At 33.9% G+C, this 17,267-nt stretch overlaps 2 protein-coding genes across 3 annotated transcripts; both read right to left on the bottom strand.

Moving 5' to 3' along the window:
• Positions 1-617: 617 nt before the first annotated feature.
• Positions 618-2,836, bottom strand: LOC117633205. Of its 2 annotated transcripts, XM_034366918.1 has the most exons (5): positions 2,610-2,836; positions 2,298-2,491; positions 1,620-1,831; positions 1,267-1,528; positions 618-1,079 (listed from the first exon to the last, which is right to left on the bottom strand). In XM_034366918.1, the coding sequence occupies exons 1-5, from the start codon at positions 2,614-2,616 to the stop codon at positions 744-746; spliced, it is 1,011 nt and encodes a 336-aa protein (XP_034222809.1). In that variant the 5' UTR covers positions 2,617-2,836; the 3' UTR covers positions 618-743. The 2 variants fall into 2 exon arrangements, with proteins under 2 accessions (XP_034222809.1, XP_034222810.1); XM_034366919.1 differs by lacking the exon at positions 2,610-2,836 and having other exon boundaries at positions 1,620-1,838; positions 2,298-2,411.
• Positions 2,837-12,513: 9,677 nt separating this feature from the next.
• LOC117632871 lies at positions 12,514-15,295 on the bottom strand. The gene is made up of 6 exons (XM_034366474.1): positions 15,153-15,295; positions 14,973-15,066; positions 14,333-14,586; positions 13,831-14,042; positions 13,442-13,709; positions 12,514-12,992 (listed from the first exon to the last, which is right to left on the bottom strand). The coding sequence occupies exons 3-6, from the start codon at positions 14,582-14,584 to the stop codon at positions 12,699-12,701; spliced, it is 1,026 nt and encodes a 341-aa protein (XP_034222365.1). The 5' UTR covers positions 14,585-14,586; positions 14,973-15,066; positions 15,153-15,295; the 3' UTR covers positions 12,514-12,698.
• Between the last annotated feature and the right edge of the window lie 1,972 nt (positions 15,296-17,267).

The raw sequence follows: 17,267 nt of genomic DNA, 5'->3' as shown, positions 1-17,267 counted from the left end.
TTTTGTTCTTGTTTCAATGTTTGTTTACTGTCTGTTTTCTTACAGTTAGTTAGATCTTATATGACAGTTTATACATTGGTGTCCTATGAACTATGTTTTGAGTTTCATTATTAAGGTTGTCTTGGGTGAAAAAGATACTTGAAAACAAAGAAGTCAAACTCTGCTGATGAGGACAGACAATTTTGAAGGGGCCCAAGGCAGTCACCAGGGTAACACAATTTTTCCTATCATGAAGTACCTTATAGAGAGTGACGATCTTTTGAGTTTCGGTTAAGTTTGACAGTTCTAGAATGAGGTCACTGATTCACTGTACAGAGATTTAAAGTCAAATTAGTGAGCTCTAGTTTTAGAATTGTAGTGTTGTAAGACTAGATAAGTGCTTCATAATGTTATGTACTTCTGGTCTCTGTTTTCTTGCATCAAGTGTTTTGATATTGTTTGCCTATTCGAGAAAGAGGTCACTGTACAGAGATTAAAAGTCAATTTTGTAGAAGTTGCTGAGTTTTCTTTTTGGAAATTGTTTTTATCTTCATAAGTACGTTTTGGTTCTTTGAGGAACGTGACTTCAAAGAAAGAACTGTCATAAAGTTTCAGAGAAGTCTCTTTGTTGCCCAATGTTGAAGCCTACAAAGAAAGAACTGTCTTATATTCAAAGTTTCAAATGACAAAGCTAATGTACATGCTTGTAATTGTCTGAAAGAATCAATCATCTACAATCAACAGTTGAAGAATATTCGACGCACTTATGAAACAATTTTGGCTATAGTAGGTTTGTAATGAAGATGTTCTTCTCCAAGCAAAAGTGCCCTCAGAATGGCCTCACACAAACCAGCATAATGCACAATCAAATGCCCACCGTCCGGAACTTCATGATACTGAATCCACGGTAGCTTAAATGAAATATATCTTTGAAGTTGAAATGGCACAACCTTATCTTCATAACCTTGCCAAATATGAACAGAGCTCTGGTTTTGGGGGAATGGATTGCTGAGATCCATGGGGTCGAAATCCCAACGGCTGAAAGCCAATTTGAAGTCATGATGCAGAGTATCAAAAACCCCTTGTTGTCGTAATTTTTCCTTTAGGTGCAAACATAAACATTGTTAAATCATGAGACAGAAGTTAATATATGAAAATGTTATTTATAGAAAGCAGCTTCTTACTACCATACAGCATTGAGTGAAATTTCCCACTTGGTGTCTCAGTTTCTATTACAGTATCAACCACCATACCGCGAACAGATTTGGAGACAGAAGATATGGTTACCTGAGAAAGCATTGGGAAGCCTGGAATTGTTTTGAGGACTTCTATGTCTCTGCTGTTGAAGAATACCGGATTTCTTTCCAGGACAGAAGTTGAAGGGAGCCATTTCTGAGTCACCCACCACCGCAGTAGTCCAGGGGCAAATTCTGCAAAGAAGAGTCCCCATTTGATAAGTTTTCTCCTGTAATCATCCTTTATCAGATGGTCAGGAAGAGAAGGCCACCTATAATTGACAACTGGAACTACCAAAGCCACACCTGCTAGCCTACACAAACAAATTTGATATAAAAAGTTCGAAAACTCTTCGTTTTGAATGAAGTAGAAAGTTATGAACCTTGAATCTATGAGTGTTTTACCTGTGTGGTATATGTTTGATGCAACTCCAGGTGGGATATGATCCCATTGACACTCCAATCACATAAAATTTCAATCCTAACTCTAACTGATCAGCCAGTTCTTCGATGTCAAGGGCTTCACTCTTGACCGAACGCTTTGGATTTGGATCACTTTCTCCATAGCCAGCACGATCATATAGCAGAAAATATATCCCCAACTCATCTATTAATTCCTGGAAACTGAAGCACTGTGAGTTCACCTTATTTTGACATTTTTCTCTGAACTGATGCTTTAGTACTACTTCCTTAGCCATGTTATATAATTTGAATTGGGATTTTTCTTGTAAACCAAGTGTAAATTTGAATTGATATAGCTCCTAAACAAACAAAAGAAAACCACTTTACACGCATAAATTTCTGAGTGTATGATAAAAGTTGCTTTTGCAGGTTTTTCAGCAGTTTCTTTCAGATTTATAAATGTTTCAATTCAGAAAACTGTTTCACAACAGATTTTTCAAAATTCAGATATTCCCTTTACGAGGTTCTCATATGACTGCAGATTCATAGTTTACATCATTTCTCAAAAACATCCCTCATTTCCCTTAAAATTATTATCTATGTTGAACTTGGATTTGAATACAACGTAATTTGCTAAAGCTTCAGAGCAAAATAAGAAGATGGTTGGGAAAAGAGAGATACTTGGGGTGCCAGGAAACTCATTTCCTTGGAGCTTCCAAAGCCATGAACAATGATGATCTTGTAGTTTGCTTTGTTCTTGGGGACCCCACTTTCTCTATAAGCCAGATACCTTCCATCAGCAAGCCTGATTCTTGGTGAAGCTGGAGGAAGATCTTCAGAAACGGCAGCAGTCTGTGCAGTGTTTGAAACCATCGCTGAGAAAACAAAACAACAAAAGAAAGGGGTAGATCTAATTCATTCATTTCAACTTTCATGGACCCAAAAATTGAATGGGAAAGAGAAATGGAAGGAAATTTTTTTTTGAAAACTCACCTGGCATGATGTTATTTGGGATTCTCTCTTGGCCTGATGGGATTTCAAATGTATCAAGTTTTTCTTTTTCTTTGTGTTTGACTTGCAGATGCTTGTTGGGTTTTCACTTTTTGTCAGTACAGTGGCAGCAGAGAAGGTTTTTTGACAGTTTGATGCTGAGGCATGTACCATTTGTTACTTAAATAAATTTTGACACACCTGGATATACTTTTGAACGTTCCGCTGATGGGGGTATCTTGCTACAATTGTCCTTCTCCTGGTTATAAGACTTGAGAGGCGTCACGGAAGCAGGCCCATAAATAATGCCATCTGTAGCATACCCTACCAATTGCCATCTACGCCCCCTTGCTTCTAAATTTCTCCCACTTTTCCCCTCCCTCTACATCTATTCTTCTAAATTTCTCCTATTTTACGCCTCCCTCGTCCCCTCTTAGGTTCATGTTCATCCTCTATTTTTCTTTCTTTTTCCCTCTCTCCCACATCACACCCTTTAACCTGGCCACCACCAACAAGGACCACCCTAAATCCGGCAACTAACAGTCGTGAGTTTGGTGACCCACAACAAACATTGTAGAGGTCAAAAGATTTTGCCTCTATTCTAGAAGAAGTTTTTGAGTGTTGTTGTCACATTGTCATGTAGCGTTACCAATCTACGAACATTATTGGACGACAATGTTCAATGTAATCGACCTAGAGTACAGTATTAATAAATAAATACACGTGTTACAATATGAGTGAATTGATAACACCACGTGGTAGTGTGACAATCACACTCAATCCAACTCTAATATTAATGAGTATTATAGAACGTTGCTACGCCTGTGGTGATATGCCGCCACCTCATGTCGACACACCCTCGGAGGTGCTCCTAAACAACACCATTCACATTATTGGTATCTATAGATTCTCCCTTGGTTAGAATTTTAAGAAGGGTATTGTCGCATCTTGAGTCTCACTTAGAGCAAACAAAATCAATCATTTGTACTCTTTAAAAGTGATAAGTAAATTTCTTGGCATAGCTGGTTGATTGTGAGATTGAAGCAGATTGCCGGCTACAATTTGGTGCTCATGTCATGTCCATGTGCCAGCGCACTTCCTCTGTTAGTCAATTAGGCAATCGAACCTACTGATGTAATAATAGCAGCTGCCTAACAGCACACGTTAAACGGTTAAAGCTTCCAGGAAAATAAGAAAATAAAAGCTTTACCAAAAAAAAAATTTATATCTTCTATATATAAAAAGCAAAAAGTTAAAAATGGTAAAATATTCAAAATATCAAAAAATATCATTGATTAATTCAAACATTAAGAATTGAAATTATTAATTAAATGAGGATAATATGATAAATTCACATTTTTATATATTAAAAAAATTAAAAACAAAATCAGATAATAGGTCTTACTTTTATGGAACATAACTACACATGTTATCTTTTCTTAATCTTAAAAAAAAAAAAAAAAAAAAAAAATCAGCACATGCTCAAGGGGTCCTAGTCCCATATATAAAGTGAGAGAGAATGGTGAAACGTTAATCAGGAAATTCTTGTAGTTAATCTCCGGCATTTAAAATTGAAATTATTAATTGAAGTGGTGAGGATAATATGATAAATTCACACTTTTTCATATTAAAAAAATTAAAATTAAAAGAAAAATCAGATAATGAATCCTATTTTTATGGAACACAACTACCCATTATCTTTTTTAATTCTAAAATAAATTTATTAAAAAATAAAGAATAAAAAAAAGAGCCTCTCGCACGCGCGAAAGCGCATGCGGAGAGGCTAGTATATATAAAGTAAAAGACAAAGAATGGTAAAACATTCAAAATATTAGAAAATACCCTTGGTTAATTCAAACATTGAGAATTAAAATTATTAATTAAATAAGAATAATATGATAAATTCACATTTTTCATATTTAAAAAATTAAATTTAAAAAGAAGATAATATGTTCTATTTTTATGGAATATAACTATCCATATTATCTTTTCTTAATTATAAAAATAAAATATAAAATAAACCAATCACATGCTCATACATGTGATAAGGAGTTAATGTATATTAAAAATTGTTTATTCGTCCAAGACGTGTAAACAAATGATTGATAAATTAAAATATTGATTCTTGGTTTATACCCCGTTGTCAGAATATTCTTGCATTTGTAGTTTCTTGCGGGACTCTGGTGTCTCCCTTTGACGTAACCTATTTACAACACTGTCACTCTCAATAAAATATTTTGGTTTATAAAATTTATTTCTTAAATTTAAAAATATATTTGCCCGCCAGCTTAATCATAAGTGCAGCATCACCATTCCATTACTAAGTTGTCACTTGTCCTTCTAATAAGTTAGCCATAGTTATTAAAAATTAAAAATAATTTATAAATGCAAACGTTAGTTAGTTGATCAGGATAGTGAGTTCACTCCATTGCATTCAAATTCAAATCTCCTACCCCATAAATTAGATTAAATTAGAGTAGTTAGATTTGTACTTGTATTTTTTTTTTTTTTAAAAAAACCTTAATGAAGAGTAGCAAGCCAATATTAAAAAACAAAAATTATCATTTCTACCATTATCCTTTTCTTCCCCTAAATTTGGAATACATGGCAGCTCCATACAACATATCCTTCAAGAAAAAGGAAAGAAATTGAGCTATTTATTCAAAAATTCATTTTAGCACGACATATTATACAAAAACTCATATAAAGCATATTTGGAGGAAAAAAAAAATCAAAACTAGCCACTTGTTATTTTTTAATTGATTCTTATTGTGTTAAAATTTTATAAGAACCAATTAGAAAATAACAAGTGGCTAGTTTTCAAATTTTCACTCTAAATATGTTATAAAAAATATAGTTTTCCTTTTCTGTAAAGCCAAATACAAAAACATTTATATTATAAATAACTTATAAACAAATTGGAAAGCTTTTAAGGTACAATGAAATTGAAGAAAACAAAATAATAGGTAAGTAAAAGCAAAATAAATAATAAGTAAGAAGGTGAGTTTGATACAGTGAATCACGTCAAAGACGCTGTCCTAAAGCCTTTGTAGCCTCCCTACGTGTAGGTATTGACGGTCTACAAGGGTCGAAGATACGACCCCTTGTACACAAACTCAAGATCCGCTATGAGCTCATTCATAGACGGATGTAGGTATTCAAGTCACAAAACCATTGCCAAAATAATAATATAAAGTAGAGAATATATATAAAGGTAGGAAAGGAGATAATTAGTTTGTGGTGGTGATTGTGGTATGTGATATTCTGATGGTGTATTGTTGTTTTTCAAATATGAAGGAGGAGTGGCATTTTATAGGCATCCAATAATATGTAACCTTCACCAACCAGAAAATTAAGGCATTCAATATACAAATAAAACATGAATATTAAATATTTATAACCCCCACAATAAAATAAAACAGCCAAAATAATTAAATAAATAAAATGGTTAAATTTTTAAAACCTTTTTAAAATTCCAACAATCCCCCACAAGGTTTTTAAAATTTTACCATGCATCATTTACAATATACCTATAGGTTACAAGCACTAATTACAAATACTTAGTGCATAGGTTACATAAAATCCAACGGTAGAATACTAAGAGGTATGGTGGTCATCCACCAACCCATGCATTTACAACACTCCCCCTTGGATGTCCACCATACAATGACATAGTTCCCTCATTAAAAACCTTGCTTGGAAAACCCAGTGGGACAAAACCGAAGTGAAGGGAAAAAGAGTGAAACTTTCTTCTGGATCATTGATATGGTGTTGGATGCGCTTATGTTGCCTCGTTAAAACCTTGCTAGGAAAAACCCAGTGGGACAAAAACCTAGTCGAAGGGAAAAAGAGTACAACGTGCATACGTCCTACATGTAGTAGAATTGGGATGCTCCCCCTGATTGATATCTCCCCCTGATTAATATCTCCCCTTCTCTGATTTGAGCAATACAAGCAACATTGTCTTCATACATGATCGTCTATCACACTATTCGACCTGTTTTTCACTTTTCAAATGATTGAAATATTTAGGAGCATCAACAACAAATTTAATAGTTAGAATATGTTACAATAATATCAAATTTGAATTCAAAATACTCAAACTTTTAGTGATAACTCTTAATTAAGAATATTTTGGTACTTTATATCCTTCAAGAGGTTGCTTCATCCGATATATCTCAAATATTTCATGAGCTTTGAGGATTTCCATGTACCATATAGTCTTAATAAATATGCATTTAACATATGCTATAAGTTTCACGTTAAAGTAACAACTGCACTTATAGAAATGTGGATGCATCTATGATGAGATGGGAGACTAAAACCATGTCTCTCCCAGGAAACCTTATGTCATATTAGTGATCTTATTTCACTTCATAAGCACCAATTCATAACCTTCATTCTTAGAATTTGTAATTCGGTGTTTGAGCTATAGGTTCAATATCCCACACTTCATATTTAGTGATAAATGGAATTGCCTATTTCCATTTTTGGCCAATCACTTAACTTGTCGACATTCATGAAACGTGATTTAATATAATCATAGCCCTTGATGATTGTAGTAGCTACTAATAAACCAAATGTATCATCAATTTGTGATCCCACAATTCTCATGTGCATGCGCATGCATAATTTATAAGCATCTCATTGCTTTGGGGTACCAATGCCTATTCAGGGGCTTATGTTGTCATTTGTTAGACAAACATCTCTTTTACAATGAATTATTTAGAATATGTGGATCATAACCTCCTATAGAGCGTTATTTTTTATAGGGCTTGAATTTTTCAAATAATCTCCAGTTATGAGGAGTTAAGTCTTTAGAACCTATATTTCTGTCATGCTTCAGGCATGCATTATATATATAGTCACCATGTTAATGGATTGTGATATGAGAATATCAATCCATGTTAGCATATGTACAACTTTTATATGCATTATCTTGATGAGACAAAAGCGGATTGATTCAACACTATTTCACGACGTTCTTCAGGAACTGCCATTTCTTCCCCTAATGGCGGGAAAATTGTCTCAAAATTTAGGAAAATAAACTCATCATCATTATCAAGTCAAATTGACTGGATTGGATAATGTGGGAGTTGTGCTCGTAAACGTCTTGACAAGAGACAAATATGTGACCATTTTAGTAGGCACAATTAATAAAACTGGTGAAGTGATCCATAATTAAATGTTATATAAGCTCACAAATATCCCCTTGAATTATTTAAGGAAAGAGGGCTCAAAGTCAATTTTTGACTTTGATGATCTCATGACAACTTTTATTTGTGAGGATTCTTTGTAATGATATTTGTTGGACAAGACAATATTTTGAGTCTTTAAATGATGAGCATTCTTTGTAATGATATTTGTTGGACAAGACAATATTTTGAGTCTTTAAACAATGTCCTTACAAATTTATAAAACTCTTATGTATCATTGTGGAATATGGATTGCCAAGATAATCATACCACAACATAAAAGTTATCCGGTCAATGAACTTCTGGTTCATGATATTATAATCTTCAACTACTTTAATAGTTGTGTAATATTGGGGCCTCATGAACTTTTGGTTCATGACATCATAAACTTCAACTACTTTAATAGTTGTGTAATATTGGGGCCTCATGAACTTTTGGTTCATGACATCATAAACTTCCTACCCACAAAAGAAAGTAGGAAGTTTCTCCAATAGACGCCTCTGACTGTCAATATTGGGGCTGTAATACAAAACATTATCATCGTAAAAAGAAATTAACTAATAAACCAACATAAATAAAATAAAATGAGTAAAGTGGTATAAATGAGGAATAAATTAAATAAATTAAAGACTATGAAATTCCAAGATAATCCAATATTAATGTGTATTCAATATGTAGATAAAACTACAAGTTTAAGAATTGGGTTTCCAACCAATTCAGGTTCATATAGGCACAAATAAGTAATGAACTTCAGGTTCATATATAGTATTAAGATCCACAAAAAACTATGAACTTCAGGTTCATATCAATATATATTTGAAACTTCAAATTCGAATACGTAGATATAAATAAATTGAATTAATAGTTGTGCTTTGAACTTCATACTCAAATCAATGTATATGCACTCGAAACTTCTGGTTCGGGTTTTTGACATATGTAGGCCTCATGGAATTCTAATTTTGATTAATACAAAATCGAGGAGTTTCATGTCCTTATGTGCTCTTTAAATTCGCGAAACTTCACGCCCTCAATTATTTGGAATCAAAGAACTTCAGGTTATGATTCAATCAAAAGAACTCTAGGTCCTAATCTAGTTATATGATGAGGATTGAGGAACTTCGGGCCCTAATCTTTTGTATAATACAAACTCATCATAATAATTAAGATCATACTTAAAATTAAATAAACAAACAAAAAAAAAAAAACATGGCATTATATTCATGTGTAATAAGAATAAGAAATTTTTTTTTTTTTTCTTAAACGAGCATGATGAAGTCTGATGGGGAGTACAAAGAAACTCTATACCATGTGATGACTCTAGCTCATATAAGAAGAAAGAAAATTCAAAGAAAGAAAACATACCAAGAGCAATGTCGTGCTGATAACGTGTTATAAAACTAGAGGGAAAATGTAGAGAGAAGTGATATGCTAAAGATAAAGTTTCATCATCTTTATTCTTCTCTTAATCTTTGGTAGAACCACCTATTTATAGGCTTACAAGATAGGATATTGAATACCATCATTTACAATATACATATAGGTTACAAGCACTAATTACAAATACTTAGTGCATAGGTTACATAAAATCCAACGGTGGAATACTAAGAGGTATGGTGGTCATCCACCAACTCATGTATTTACAACAATTTGGGCAATATAATACTATGCAATAGGTGTAGGTGCCTTCCGGGCTTGAACCTTCACTTAGTGATGATAGTCTTCATTTGAGGAACTTGAGTGTACAAAGTATTGAACTTGGCACCTTTGACCAAACTTCAACATATCCCAACATGGTATTGGTTGAGGCTTGGATGTGGGGTAGAGCTATTTATGGCCATGCGCTAATCTTGATTCTCATGAGAGTTACTAGAGAATAGCCCAATTCTCATAGTCGTGGCCTCACGACGTCTCTCACTTAGGTGAGTTCTCCAAGAGTACATGTGACCTGCACCCTGCGGGAGTTTGCCCGCCTCGAAACTCATTCAGGGATAAATCCCTTCCTAACGTCACATAAAATAGCACTTTTGCCTTAGGGATGAGCAGAAGAATATCTCAAGGATATCTCCATAGTTTTATGAGTGCTATATGAGTCACGCAATATGGATTGTTTCTACCACATTGAACTTCCTTCATGGGATCTCCAATCACAGAAGTTGGGTTACCTCCCTAGGTGACTCCCTTATGGGCTTAAGCACATCCCCCTCGACATTTTGCATTAATAGCCTCCTCCACGAGGCATGCATATCAAAACTAGCCTTCACAAGGCATATATAATGTAGGTCATGTCTTTGTTCTCCATTTTAGCACGCTTTAAACCTGCATGTTATTAAAATATTTCCTACACAATCTTGCACACAAATAATTAATGGATTTCACCTCAGTATAATTGGAAATTAAATACGCATTGGTATACAGTTAAGTATAATGGAAATACATCATACATTAAATCTTCTGATCAAGAGTACCTCTCAAGTCCATGAAACTTTGAGTACACCTGCTACCACTTATGAACAACAATATAACAATTAATTCATTAAATAAATTTAACTATAAACACTGAGTATTTCAGGATACCCTTACTCCCTTTTGTGCACTCCAAATGGTTGAAATCATGATCACATATCCAAGTTGAAATTGTATCTTGTCGATTCTCAATATGAACCTATAAGACAATAAGAAGTCTCTACCAAAATTTTATGCCAAAATCATCATTAGTTGCAAATATTTTTGTATCAAATTGAAGATAAATTAGTCTCATAATAAACTTGCATAATGAAACAAATTTCATACAGACACAGTATGTTTGCCAATAAAATATAAAAAGGATTATGTCACTAAATGAATCTTTCCCATGAGAGCATAAAGAAATTGAAAACACACAAAAATATGGGAAAGAGAGAAGGAAATGAATCTAATATTTTCCAGTATAAAAGCAAAAATTGCTTAATGTTACTAACAAATTAAATTACAGTACTAAAGTTCCCATTTAGGAAAATTCAACTTCCACAAATTGGTCCACACGTTTTAAAATAAAAATATTAATAATTATCAAAACGCAAATAACATAAGCATTGAGCGTTAATTAAAATAGAATAAATCTGAATAAAGGAGATATGAAAACTTATATAATAAATGTACAAAATAACTTCAGTTTTAAAGAGGTAATCAAATCACTCAAAAACTGGAATATTAAATTTTAAAAAATAAGTATTGATATTAATTTTGTATTTGAAATACCCACAAAAATTCCAACAAATACCCACATAGTTAAGGAAAAACTCAACCCCCACAAATTAAGGGAATTCTCAAATATGTGAAGACTGTGCCAAAATTTCATTTATTTTTAAATTCATAAGATATGTACTCACAGTCATCTTGATAGTCATTGTAAATATAATAAACCCATCGAAAGCCTCAAAAGAAAAAAATGCCTCAAAAATTTAGGGTTTGAAAGCCTTACACCAAAACTCAAAATTAATGCCACTTACAGTGATATAATTTATTATTTCATTTCAGTTTTCTCAGGAGGATTCCACAGTGTACACTTCATGGCAATTAACTCAATGTGACATCTGTCAAGACTTTATAATCAAAAGAACATTAGTTCACTCAATATATTTGTATCAAGATTAACTCAAGTAACTAATATGAAGGATTGCACAATTGAAATATATAGGCGTTGGCAACTTTAAAATGAATCCAAGACATTTAAACAGAATGTAATTAATTGCATAAATGTTCAGAACATTAAAGGCAATAATCACCTAACAATATCAACAACTTTACTGCCAAAATAAGGGCTCTAATGTCATGAAATTGACACTAAAGTTTCGAAACTAAAGCTGCATAAATTAAAAAATAAATAAAAATCTCGTAATTAAATGTGCAATGCAAAAGCTTCCAAAAGAAGTTAATAGCAATTAACTAATTTTGAAACCAAAAGGAGCTAACGTCTAATAACATGTAACCTTCATCAACCAGAAAATTTAGGCATTCAATATAGAAATAAAACATGAATATTAAATATTTATAATCTCCGCAATAAATAAAATAAAACAACTAAAATAATTAAAGAAATAAAACAGTTAAAATTTTAAAACCTTTTTAAAATTCCAACAAAATGGACTTTGTTGTATATTATATCATACTATAATAGATTTATTAGTGAAATTCTCAAAATTCAGATATTTTCCATTACTCATCATTCATGGTTGAAAGACTTATTTTATTCCTATGGGGGGTTGCAGGACCGCTGGCACGAAGATACTTGAATCAGTAACCAAGTATACATAATTTAGTTAACAAATTTGATGAATACATTGGCGGCTAGCATTATGGATCCAAAAATTAATATTATATCTTGAAATTATCTTGCATTGTTGAATATGAGAAAGGAAATTTAGACTTGGCTTTGAAGATTAAAAATACTTTTAAGTCACGCAAGAAATCAGATAAAACATACAAAAAATATACCCAAAAAAAGTCACATCAGCAAGTGCCTCTCTTGGGCCAAAGAAAATAACTTTTGGGTGGGTTTCTTTTTTTCTTTCCTTTTTTTTTGTTTTTTTTGTTTTGTTTTGGTTAGAGGGAAAATTTATTTAAAAAGGGAAAATACAATGGCAATTACACAAACGTAAACTCAAAACAATGAGACCAACAAAGACAGAAAGAGGCTGAAGGCTGACAACAAAGCCAATCAGAGGCCACAACCAGGCATAAAACCCAAAGCTGATAAATTTTTTATTATTTTGCGATGTAACCATGACTTAACACACAAGAACTTTTCTACAAATATATGAAGCACATTGCAGCATTCAAGAAATAGTTGCTCCAGAAACATCAATAGTTTACTCAACAACATACCTATAGATATTAGGCCTGCTATCAACATAGGAGCTTATTCTCTAAGCAAAAGTGCTTTTAAAATAGCATCACATAGATGACTCTCAAGAAAAAGCAAATGGCCATAACCAGGAACTTCATGATAATGAATCCAGGGAAGCTTCTCTGCAATATAGCGGTTTAGTTTATAAGGAATGATCTTGTCTTCACAGCCTCGCCAAATGTGAAATGAGCCCTCATTGTCAGGGAATGGATTTTTCAGCTCCGACGGGTCGAATTCCCATTTTGCATAGCCAGCCAGTATGTCTCGGTACAGAGATTCGTGGTGTCCTTGCTGTGTTATCTTTTCCTGAATTTATAAACATACGCAAACGACACCGATGGTTATGTAAGGATTAGCACATCCCATGCCTCCTTTGAATTCTAGTTTCAGAACTATAAAATTAACAGAAAACATGTTTTCAAAATTGAGTCAAACTAGTAAATCCTGCAGCAGAATATTTTTGTTCATATTATTTGATCACTACCAAAACAAAGTACCCAAAACAGACCATCCTCCCACAGGTAATTTAACCTCATAAGCTATGAATTCAGATCCATAAATGTAAGTATGCGAGGTATGATGTGTTGGTATATAAAGCAATTGTTGACTCACATTCCACTTAAGCTTAAACAGTCTTAAAACAACAAAATTTGACATTAAAAGATTCCAAAACCTCCAAATGTAATTGCAAGAAGCGAAAAGAAAACAGCCGATTTGGTACTGTGGGGGAGATAATGAGAAAATTTTGAGTATACCTGACCAACACTTGGTGCTTCTGAGACTTTCTTCAGCATCTCTAAATCTGTACGGCTGAAAACTGAGGTATTTCCACACAAGACACTTAGTGAAGGGAAAAATTTCTGAGTCATCCACCAATGGAATAACCAAGGGGCGTAATGTGCAACTCGGAACGCCCATTGATCTGATACGGGGAGAGTGCTGAGGCTTTCTCTTGATAGATTAGCAGGAACACAAGGCCACCAGTAGTGCACAAAAGGAACTACCAGGGAAGCTCCAGACAATCTGCAAATGATGCATCGATAACATAAGATGCAAGCTTTCTGAATATGAACAATAAAGGTTCAGCAAAAACTTTATTGAAAGGAGAAAATAGGAAAAACTGGTAGGCGGGTAGTTGTCATGCCTGTGTGGTATGTATTTCAAGCAACCCCAAACAGGGTAAGCTCCCATTGAGATTCCGATTACATAAAACTTAGACCCAATCTGCAACTTGTCCGCGAGCTCTTGAATATCGAATGCTTCGCTCTTGACAGAACGCGATGGATATGGATCACTCTCTCCATAGCCTGCTCTGTCGAAGAACAGGAAATATATGCTCAACTCCTCTATAAGTTCCTGACAATCGAAAGCGAATACAAGGCATTCCACTTTTATCAAAGAGGGGATGAGATGAGAGAGAGAGATATATACTAATGGTGCAATGTAAACATTTAGATATGAAACATCTCCCAAATTGGGATAATAGAAAGACCAAAGAGAAGTTGCATATTAGCATGATCAATCAAAAGCGTATAGAAGGCATTCATGACCAGCGTATCAACTCAGTGTTGCAGCATATCCCTCCCAATACTGGAAAAAGTTATGACAAGGCATGCAGGATTTAAAAGAAGAGTTGAAAAAAATACTTGAGCAAAAGGTAAACTCAAATCTTTGGAACTATCAAAGCCATGAACGACAATGATCTTGTGTTTTGCCTCTTCTTTTGGAACTCCAAACTCCCTGTAGGCCAAATGCCTACCATCACTGAGTTTCACTCTTGGTGAAGTAACAGGAGGACCACCAGGCGATCCGCATATTTTCGGAGGGGGAGGCTTTAGTGCTTGATAAGCCCACCCTAGAAGACCCACTGTCAAAGCTATTGCTACTGGTACAATCATTTCTGGGAGAAAATAGTAACATAGAACATATAATGTTAGTAACACAGTCATAGAATATATATAGATAAGAATCAACTGATGATATTCGTTTTTGGTAAGTGGTAAAACATGATATATCCTTTCAAGATTAGGTAAGTTGCTCAGTTGAATCTGTACAGATTTAATCCCTCAAATCAGATGATAATTTACCCTATTTTGAAGTTAAACGTAATTTCATTCAATGTACCCAAATCAAAGTATTTATATCAGTAAAGCTAAAACTAAGTGTTCATATCTCTGAACATAAAAGATGGCAATTGCATACAAATCAGAATTTCAGAAAACTATAGCAGAGCAGCACAACTAGCATGAATTGAAAAGAAAAATAGAAAGAAATCAATAAACCCACCTGAAAAAAGTTGAAAAGAAGTGGGTCTGGCTCTGTTCCTTGTGGTGTGAGTAAGCCCTGGCTCAGGAAGCTGAGACCTTCTTACTCAACCCACCTAGAAAGAGAATTTGGGAGAAAATCAGATATTAACAAAAAGAAAGAAATAAATCTGAAAAAGCATGGAAGAAATCAAAATCCCACGTAAGGAAAATTGGATGGGTGTGGCTCTGTTTCTAGTGTGCGCCCTTGCAGAAGTAGCTGAGACCATATAGCTGAATTGCTCATCTCAGCAAACCTCTTCCCACTAAAAAGACAGTTTCTATTCTAAATACAGATAACACGAGTGAATAAGGCCCGCAAGGGAACACAAACCACAATCTCACATGCAATAATATTCTTTTGTTTTTTCTTTTCCTGGAAACAAACAAAGGTGAAGAAGGCGTGTAAAACAAGCATTTTAATTTTATTGGGAACTGGGATAAGACAGGTGAAACAATTAACTCAAACAAAACCAGCAAATAATCCAAAGAAGAAAAATATCAATGGTACGCTACTAAGCTTACTTGGTTGGTGCTCCTATTTATGTTACAGGAAGGAAAAAAAAAAACAATGGGATTGCACATTTGTACATCAATTATTTATGTATTTATGTGATTTATGTGATTTTTCAGTCATTCTTTCTCACTCACTTGTCACTTTCAGTCCATAATGAACTTTGTATTTGAACACAAAGAGGAAAACATAAAACATGTGACTACATGACTTTGTTCTGCCCATCTATCAGTTTGCCTTGATATTATCTATTTTCACTTGATTTGCCTTCAAGCCTACTTCAAAGAGTGGCAATAATCATATGTACATATGCCTCAAGACGTGAGAAACATGTGATGGGTTAGTCTAAATAAAGGAAAATTATAAGGAGCAATATTTTATATACCATATTGTGAAGTGGATATATAAATATCTAACAAGGTACACATTCATGTTGTAGGTGACTGAACTTCCCTTCTTTGCATCTAAGGTACATACTAGCGTACTTATTGTGGGAAAATATATTTCGGCAATCAATAGATGGGTGACACATAGAAAATGAATATTCCTTAGGTCAACTGATTACTCTAATTAAATCATATTTAATTAGGAAAATTATCTTTTATTTAAGACGAGAATATCTCCCCAAATTAAGGATAAGATTTCCATCAAATCTCCTTGATTAATTCCAATCTCCTATTTATTGGTAAGAATAATCCTAATCAAATAAGAATTATTCTTCAAACCCTAGCACACAAGGAGCCTACACAAGATATTCAAGGTAATTATTTCTCACTCGAAAAACCCTACACAAATTCCTCACTCACTCTCTCTCTCGCCGCCCCTCTCACTCTCTCTCCTCACATGGCTAAGCACCACCACACAACTGGCTCTCCCTGTGAGAGAAAACTCCATCCATTTTAGCTATTGACGTATCTTTATCAAAATCCAATTAAACTAACTTAGGCATCAAAGGGCCTTTGGCCAACATCTTCTGGGTGTGGTCTATTTACTCTTATTTATTTCACAGAGATCACGGAAGAGAGAGAAGGAAGATAAAAAATCGAGGAATCAACTCGCGAATATTCCCTGTGCGGAATTTTGCTCAAACACTTATATAGTCAAATTGTAAATTGAATCACACATTTAACTGGTGTAAATTTATTATTTGAATAGCAATAGTTTTATGTTTTTAGAGGAACCCATTTTACTATTAATGTGTCACATGTTTGAAATAAATGCGTATTCTTTCTAGCAGAGTTTTTATCAAAAATAGTCAAAATTTAACTCCAAAATTCATAAATGTCAGTTTTTAAAAAAACTTTCAAATATAGCCAAAAACTCACTTAAATTGACCCAAATGCCCTCTAAACTAAAACCCTAACCAAAAAGCATGCTCTTCCAAGCCGTAACCTACTGAGCACAAGCCTCACCCTCCACCCAGCCTACCCTCAAACACAAGGACACTGCCCCTCGCCAATCACCCTTAATGGAAAGCAAAGTTAATATAGACAAGTTTGTGTTGTGGGAAGATAGTCTATGAACAGCGAGGGCCTTGCAATTTTTCTTGACCTCTTGTGCTGAGGTAAGGCAGCAACACATATGATGGTTTGCAAGAAAGTTTAGCCCCTGATATCATATGCAGACAGTATTTATGATACGAATTTTGCAGGAAAGTTCAACTTTTTTTTTCCTCAACTAAAAATTATTATGTCAAGAAACTGACTTTAACTTTTTTTATTGTAAAAAACTCCCAAACCCACCGAATCAAGCCATAGCCGCAGA

The sequence above is a fragment of the Prunus dulcis genome, chromosome 6 (assembly GCF_902201215.1).
Source record: "Prunus dulcis chromosome 6, ALMONDv2, whole genome shotgun sequence".
Lineage (NCBI taxonomy): Eukaryota > Viridiplantae > Streptophyta > Magnoliopsida > Rosales > Rosaceae > Prunus > Prunus dulcis.
Note: the sequence above shows the minus strand (reverse complement) of the source record. Positions and strands in the feature narration are given on the sequence as shown.

What these genes read in the sequence shown, in the direction of transcription:
- LOC117633205 (XM_034366918.1), bottom strand. An exon ending in TGAGTTTCCTGGCACCCCAA is followed by an intron (nt 1,832 to 2,297) that starts GTATCTCTCTTT and finishes TTCAGTTTCCAG; the next exon opens with GAATTAATAGATGAGTTGGG. An exon ending in ATCAAACATATACCACACAG is followed by an intron (nt 1,529 to 1,619) that starts GTAAAACACTCA and finishes TTGTTTGTGTAG; the next exon opens with GCTAGCAGGTGTGGCTTTGG.
- LOC117632871 (XM_034366474.1), bottom strand. Translation starts at nt 14,584, where the DNA reads ATGATTGTACCAGTAGCAATAGCTTTGACAGTGGGTCTTCTAGGGTGG. An exon ending in TGAGTTTACCTTTTGCTCAA is followed by an intron (nt 14,043 to 14,332) that starts GTATTTTTTTCA and finishes TTCGATTGTCAG; the next exon opens with GAACTTATAGAGGAGTTGAG. An exon ending in TTGAAATACATACCACACAG is followed by an intron (nt 13,710 to 13,830) that starts GCATGACAACTA and finishes CATCATTTGCAG; the next exon opens with ATTGTCTGGAGCTTCCCTGG.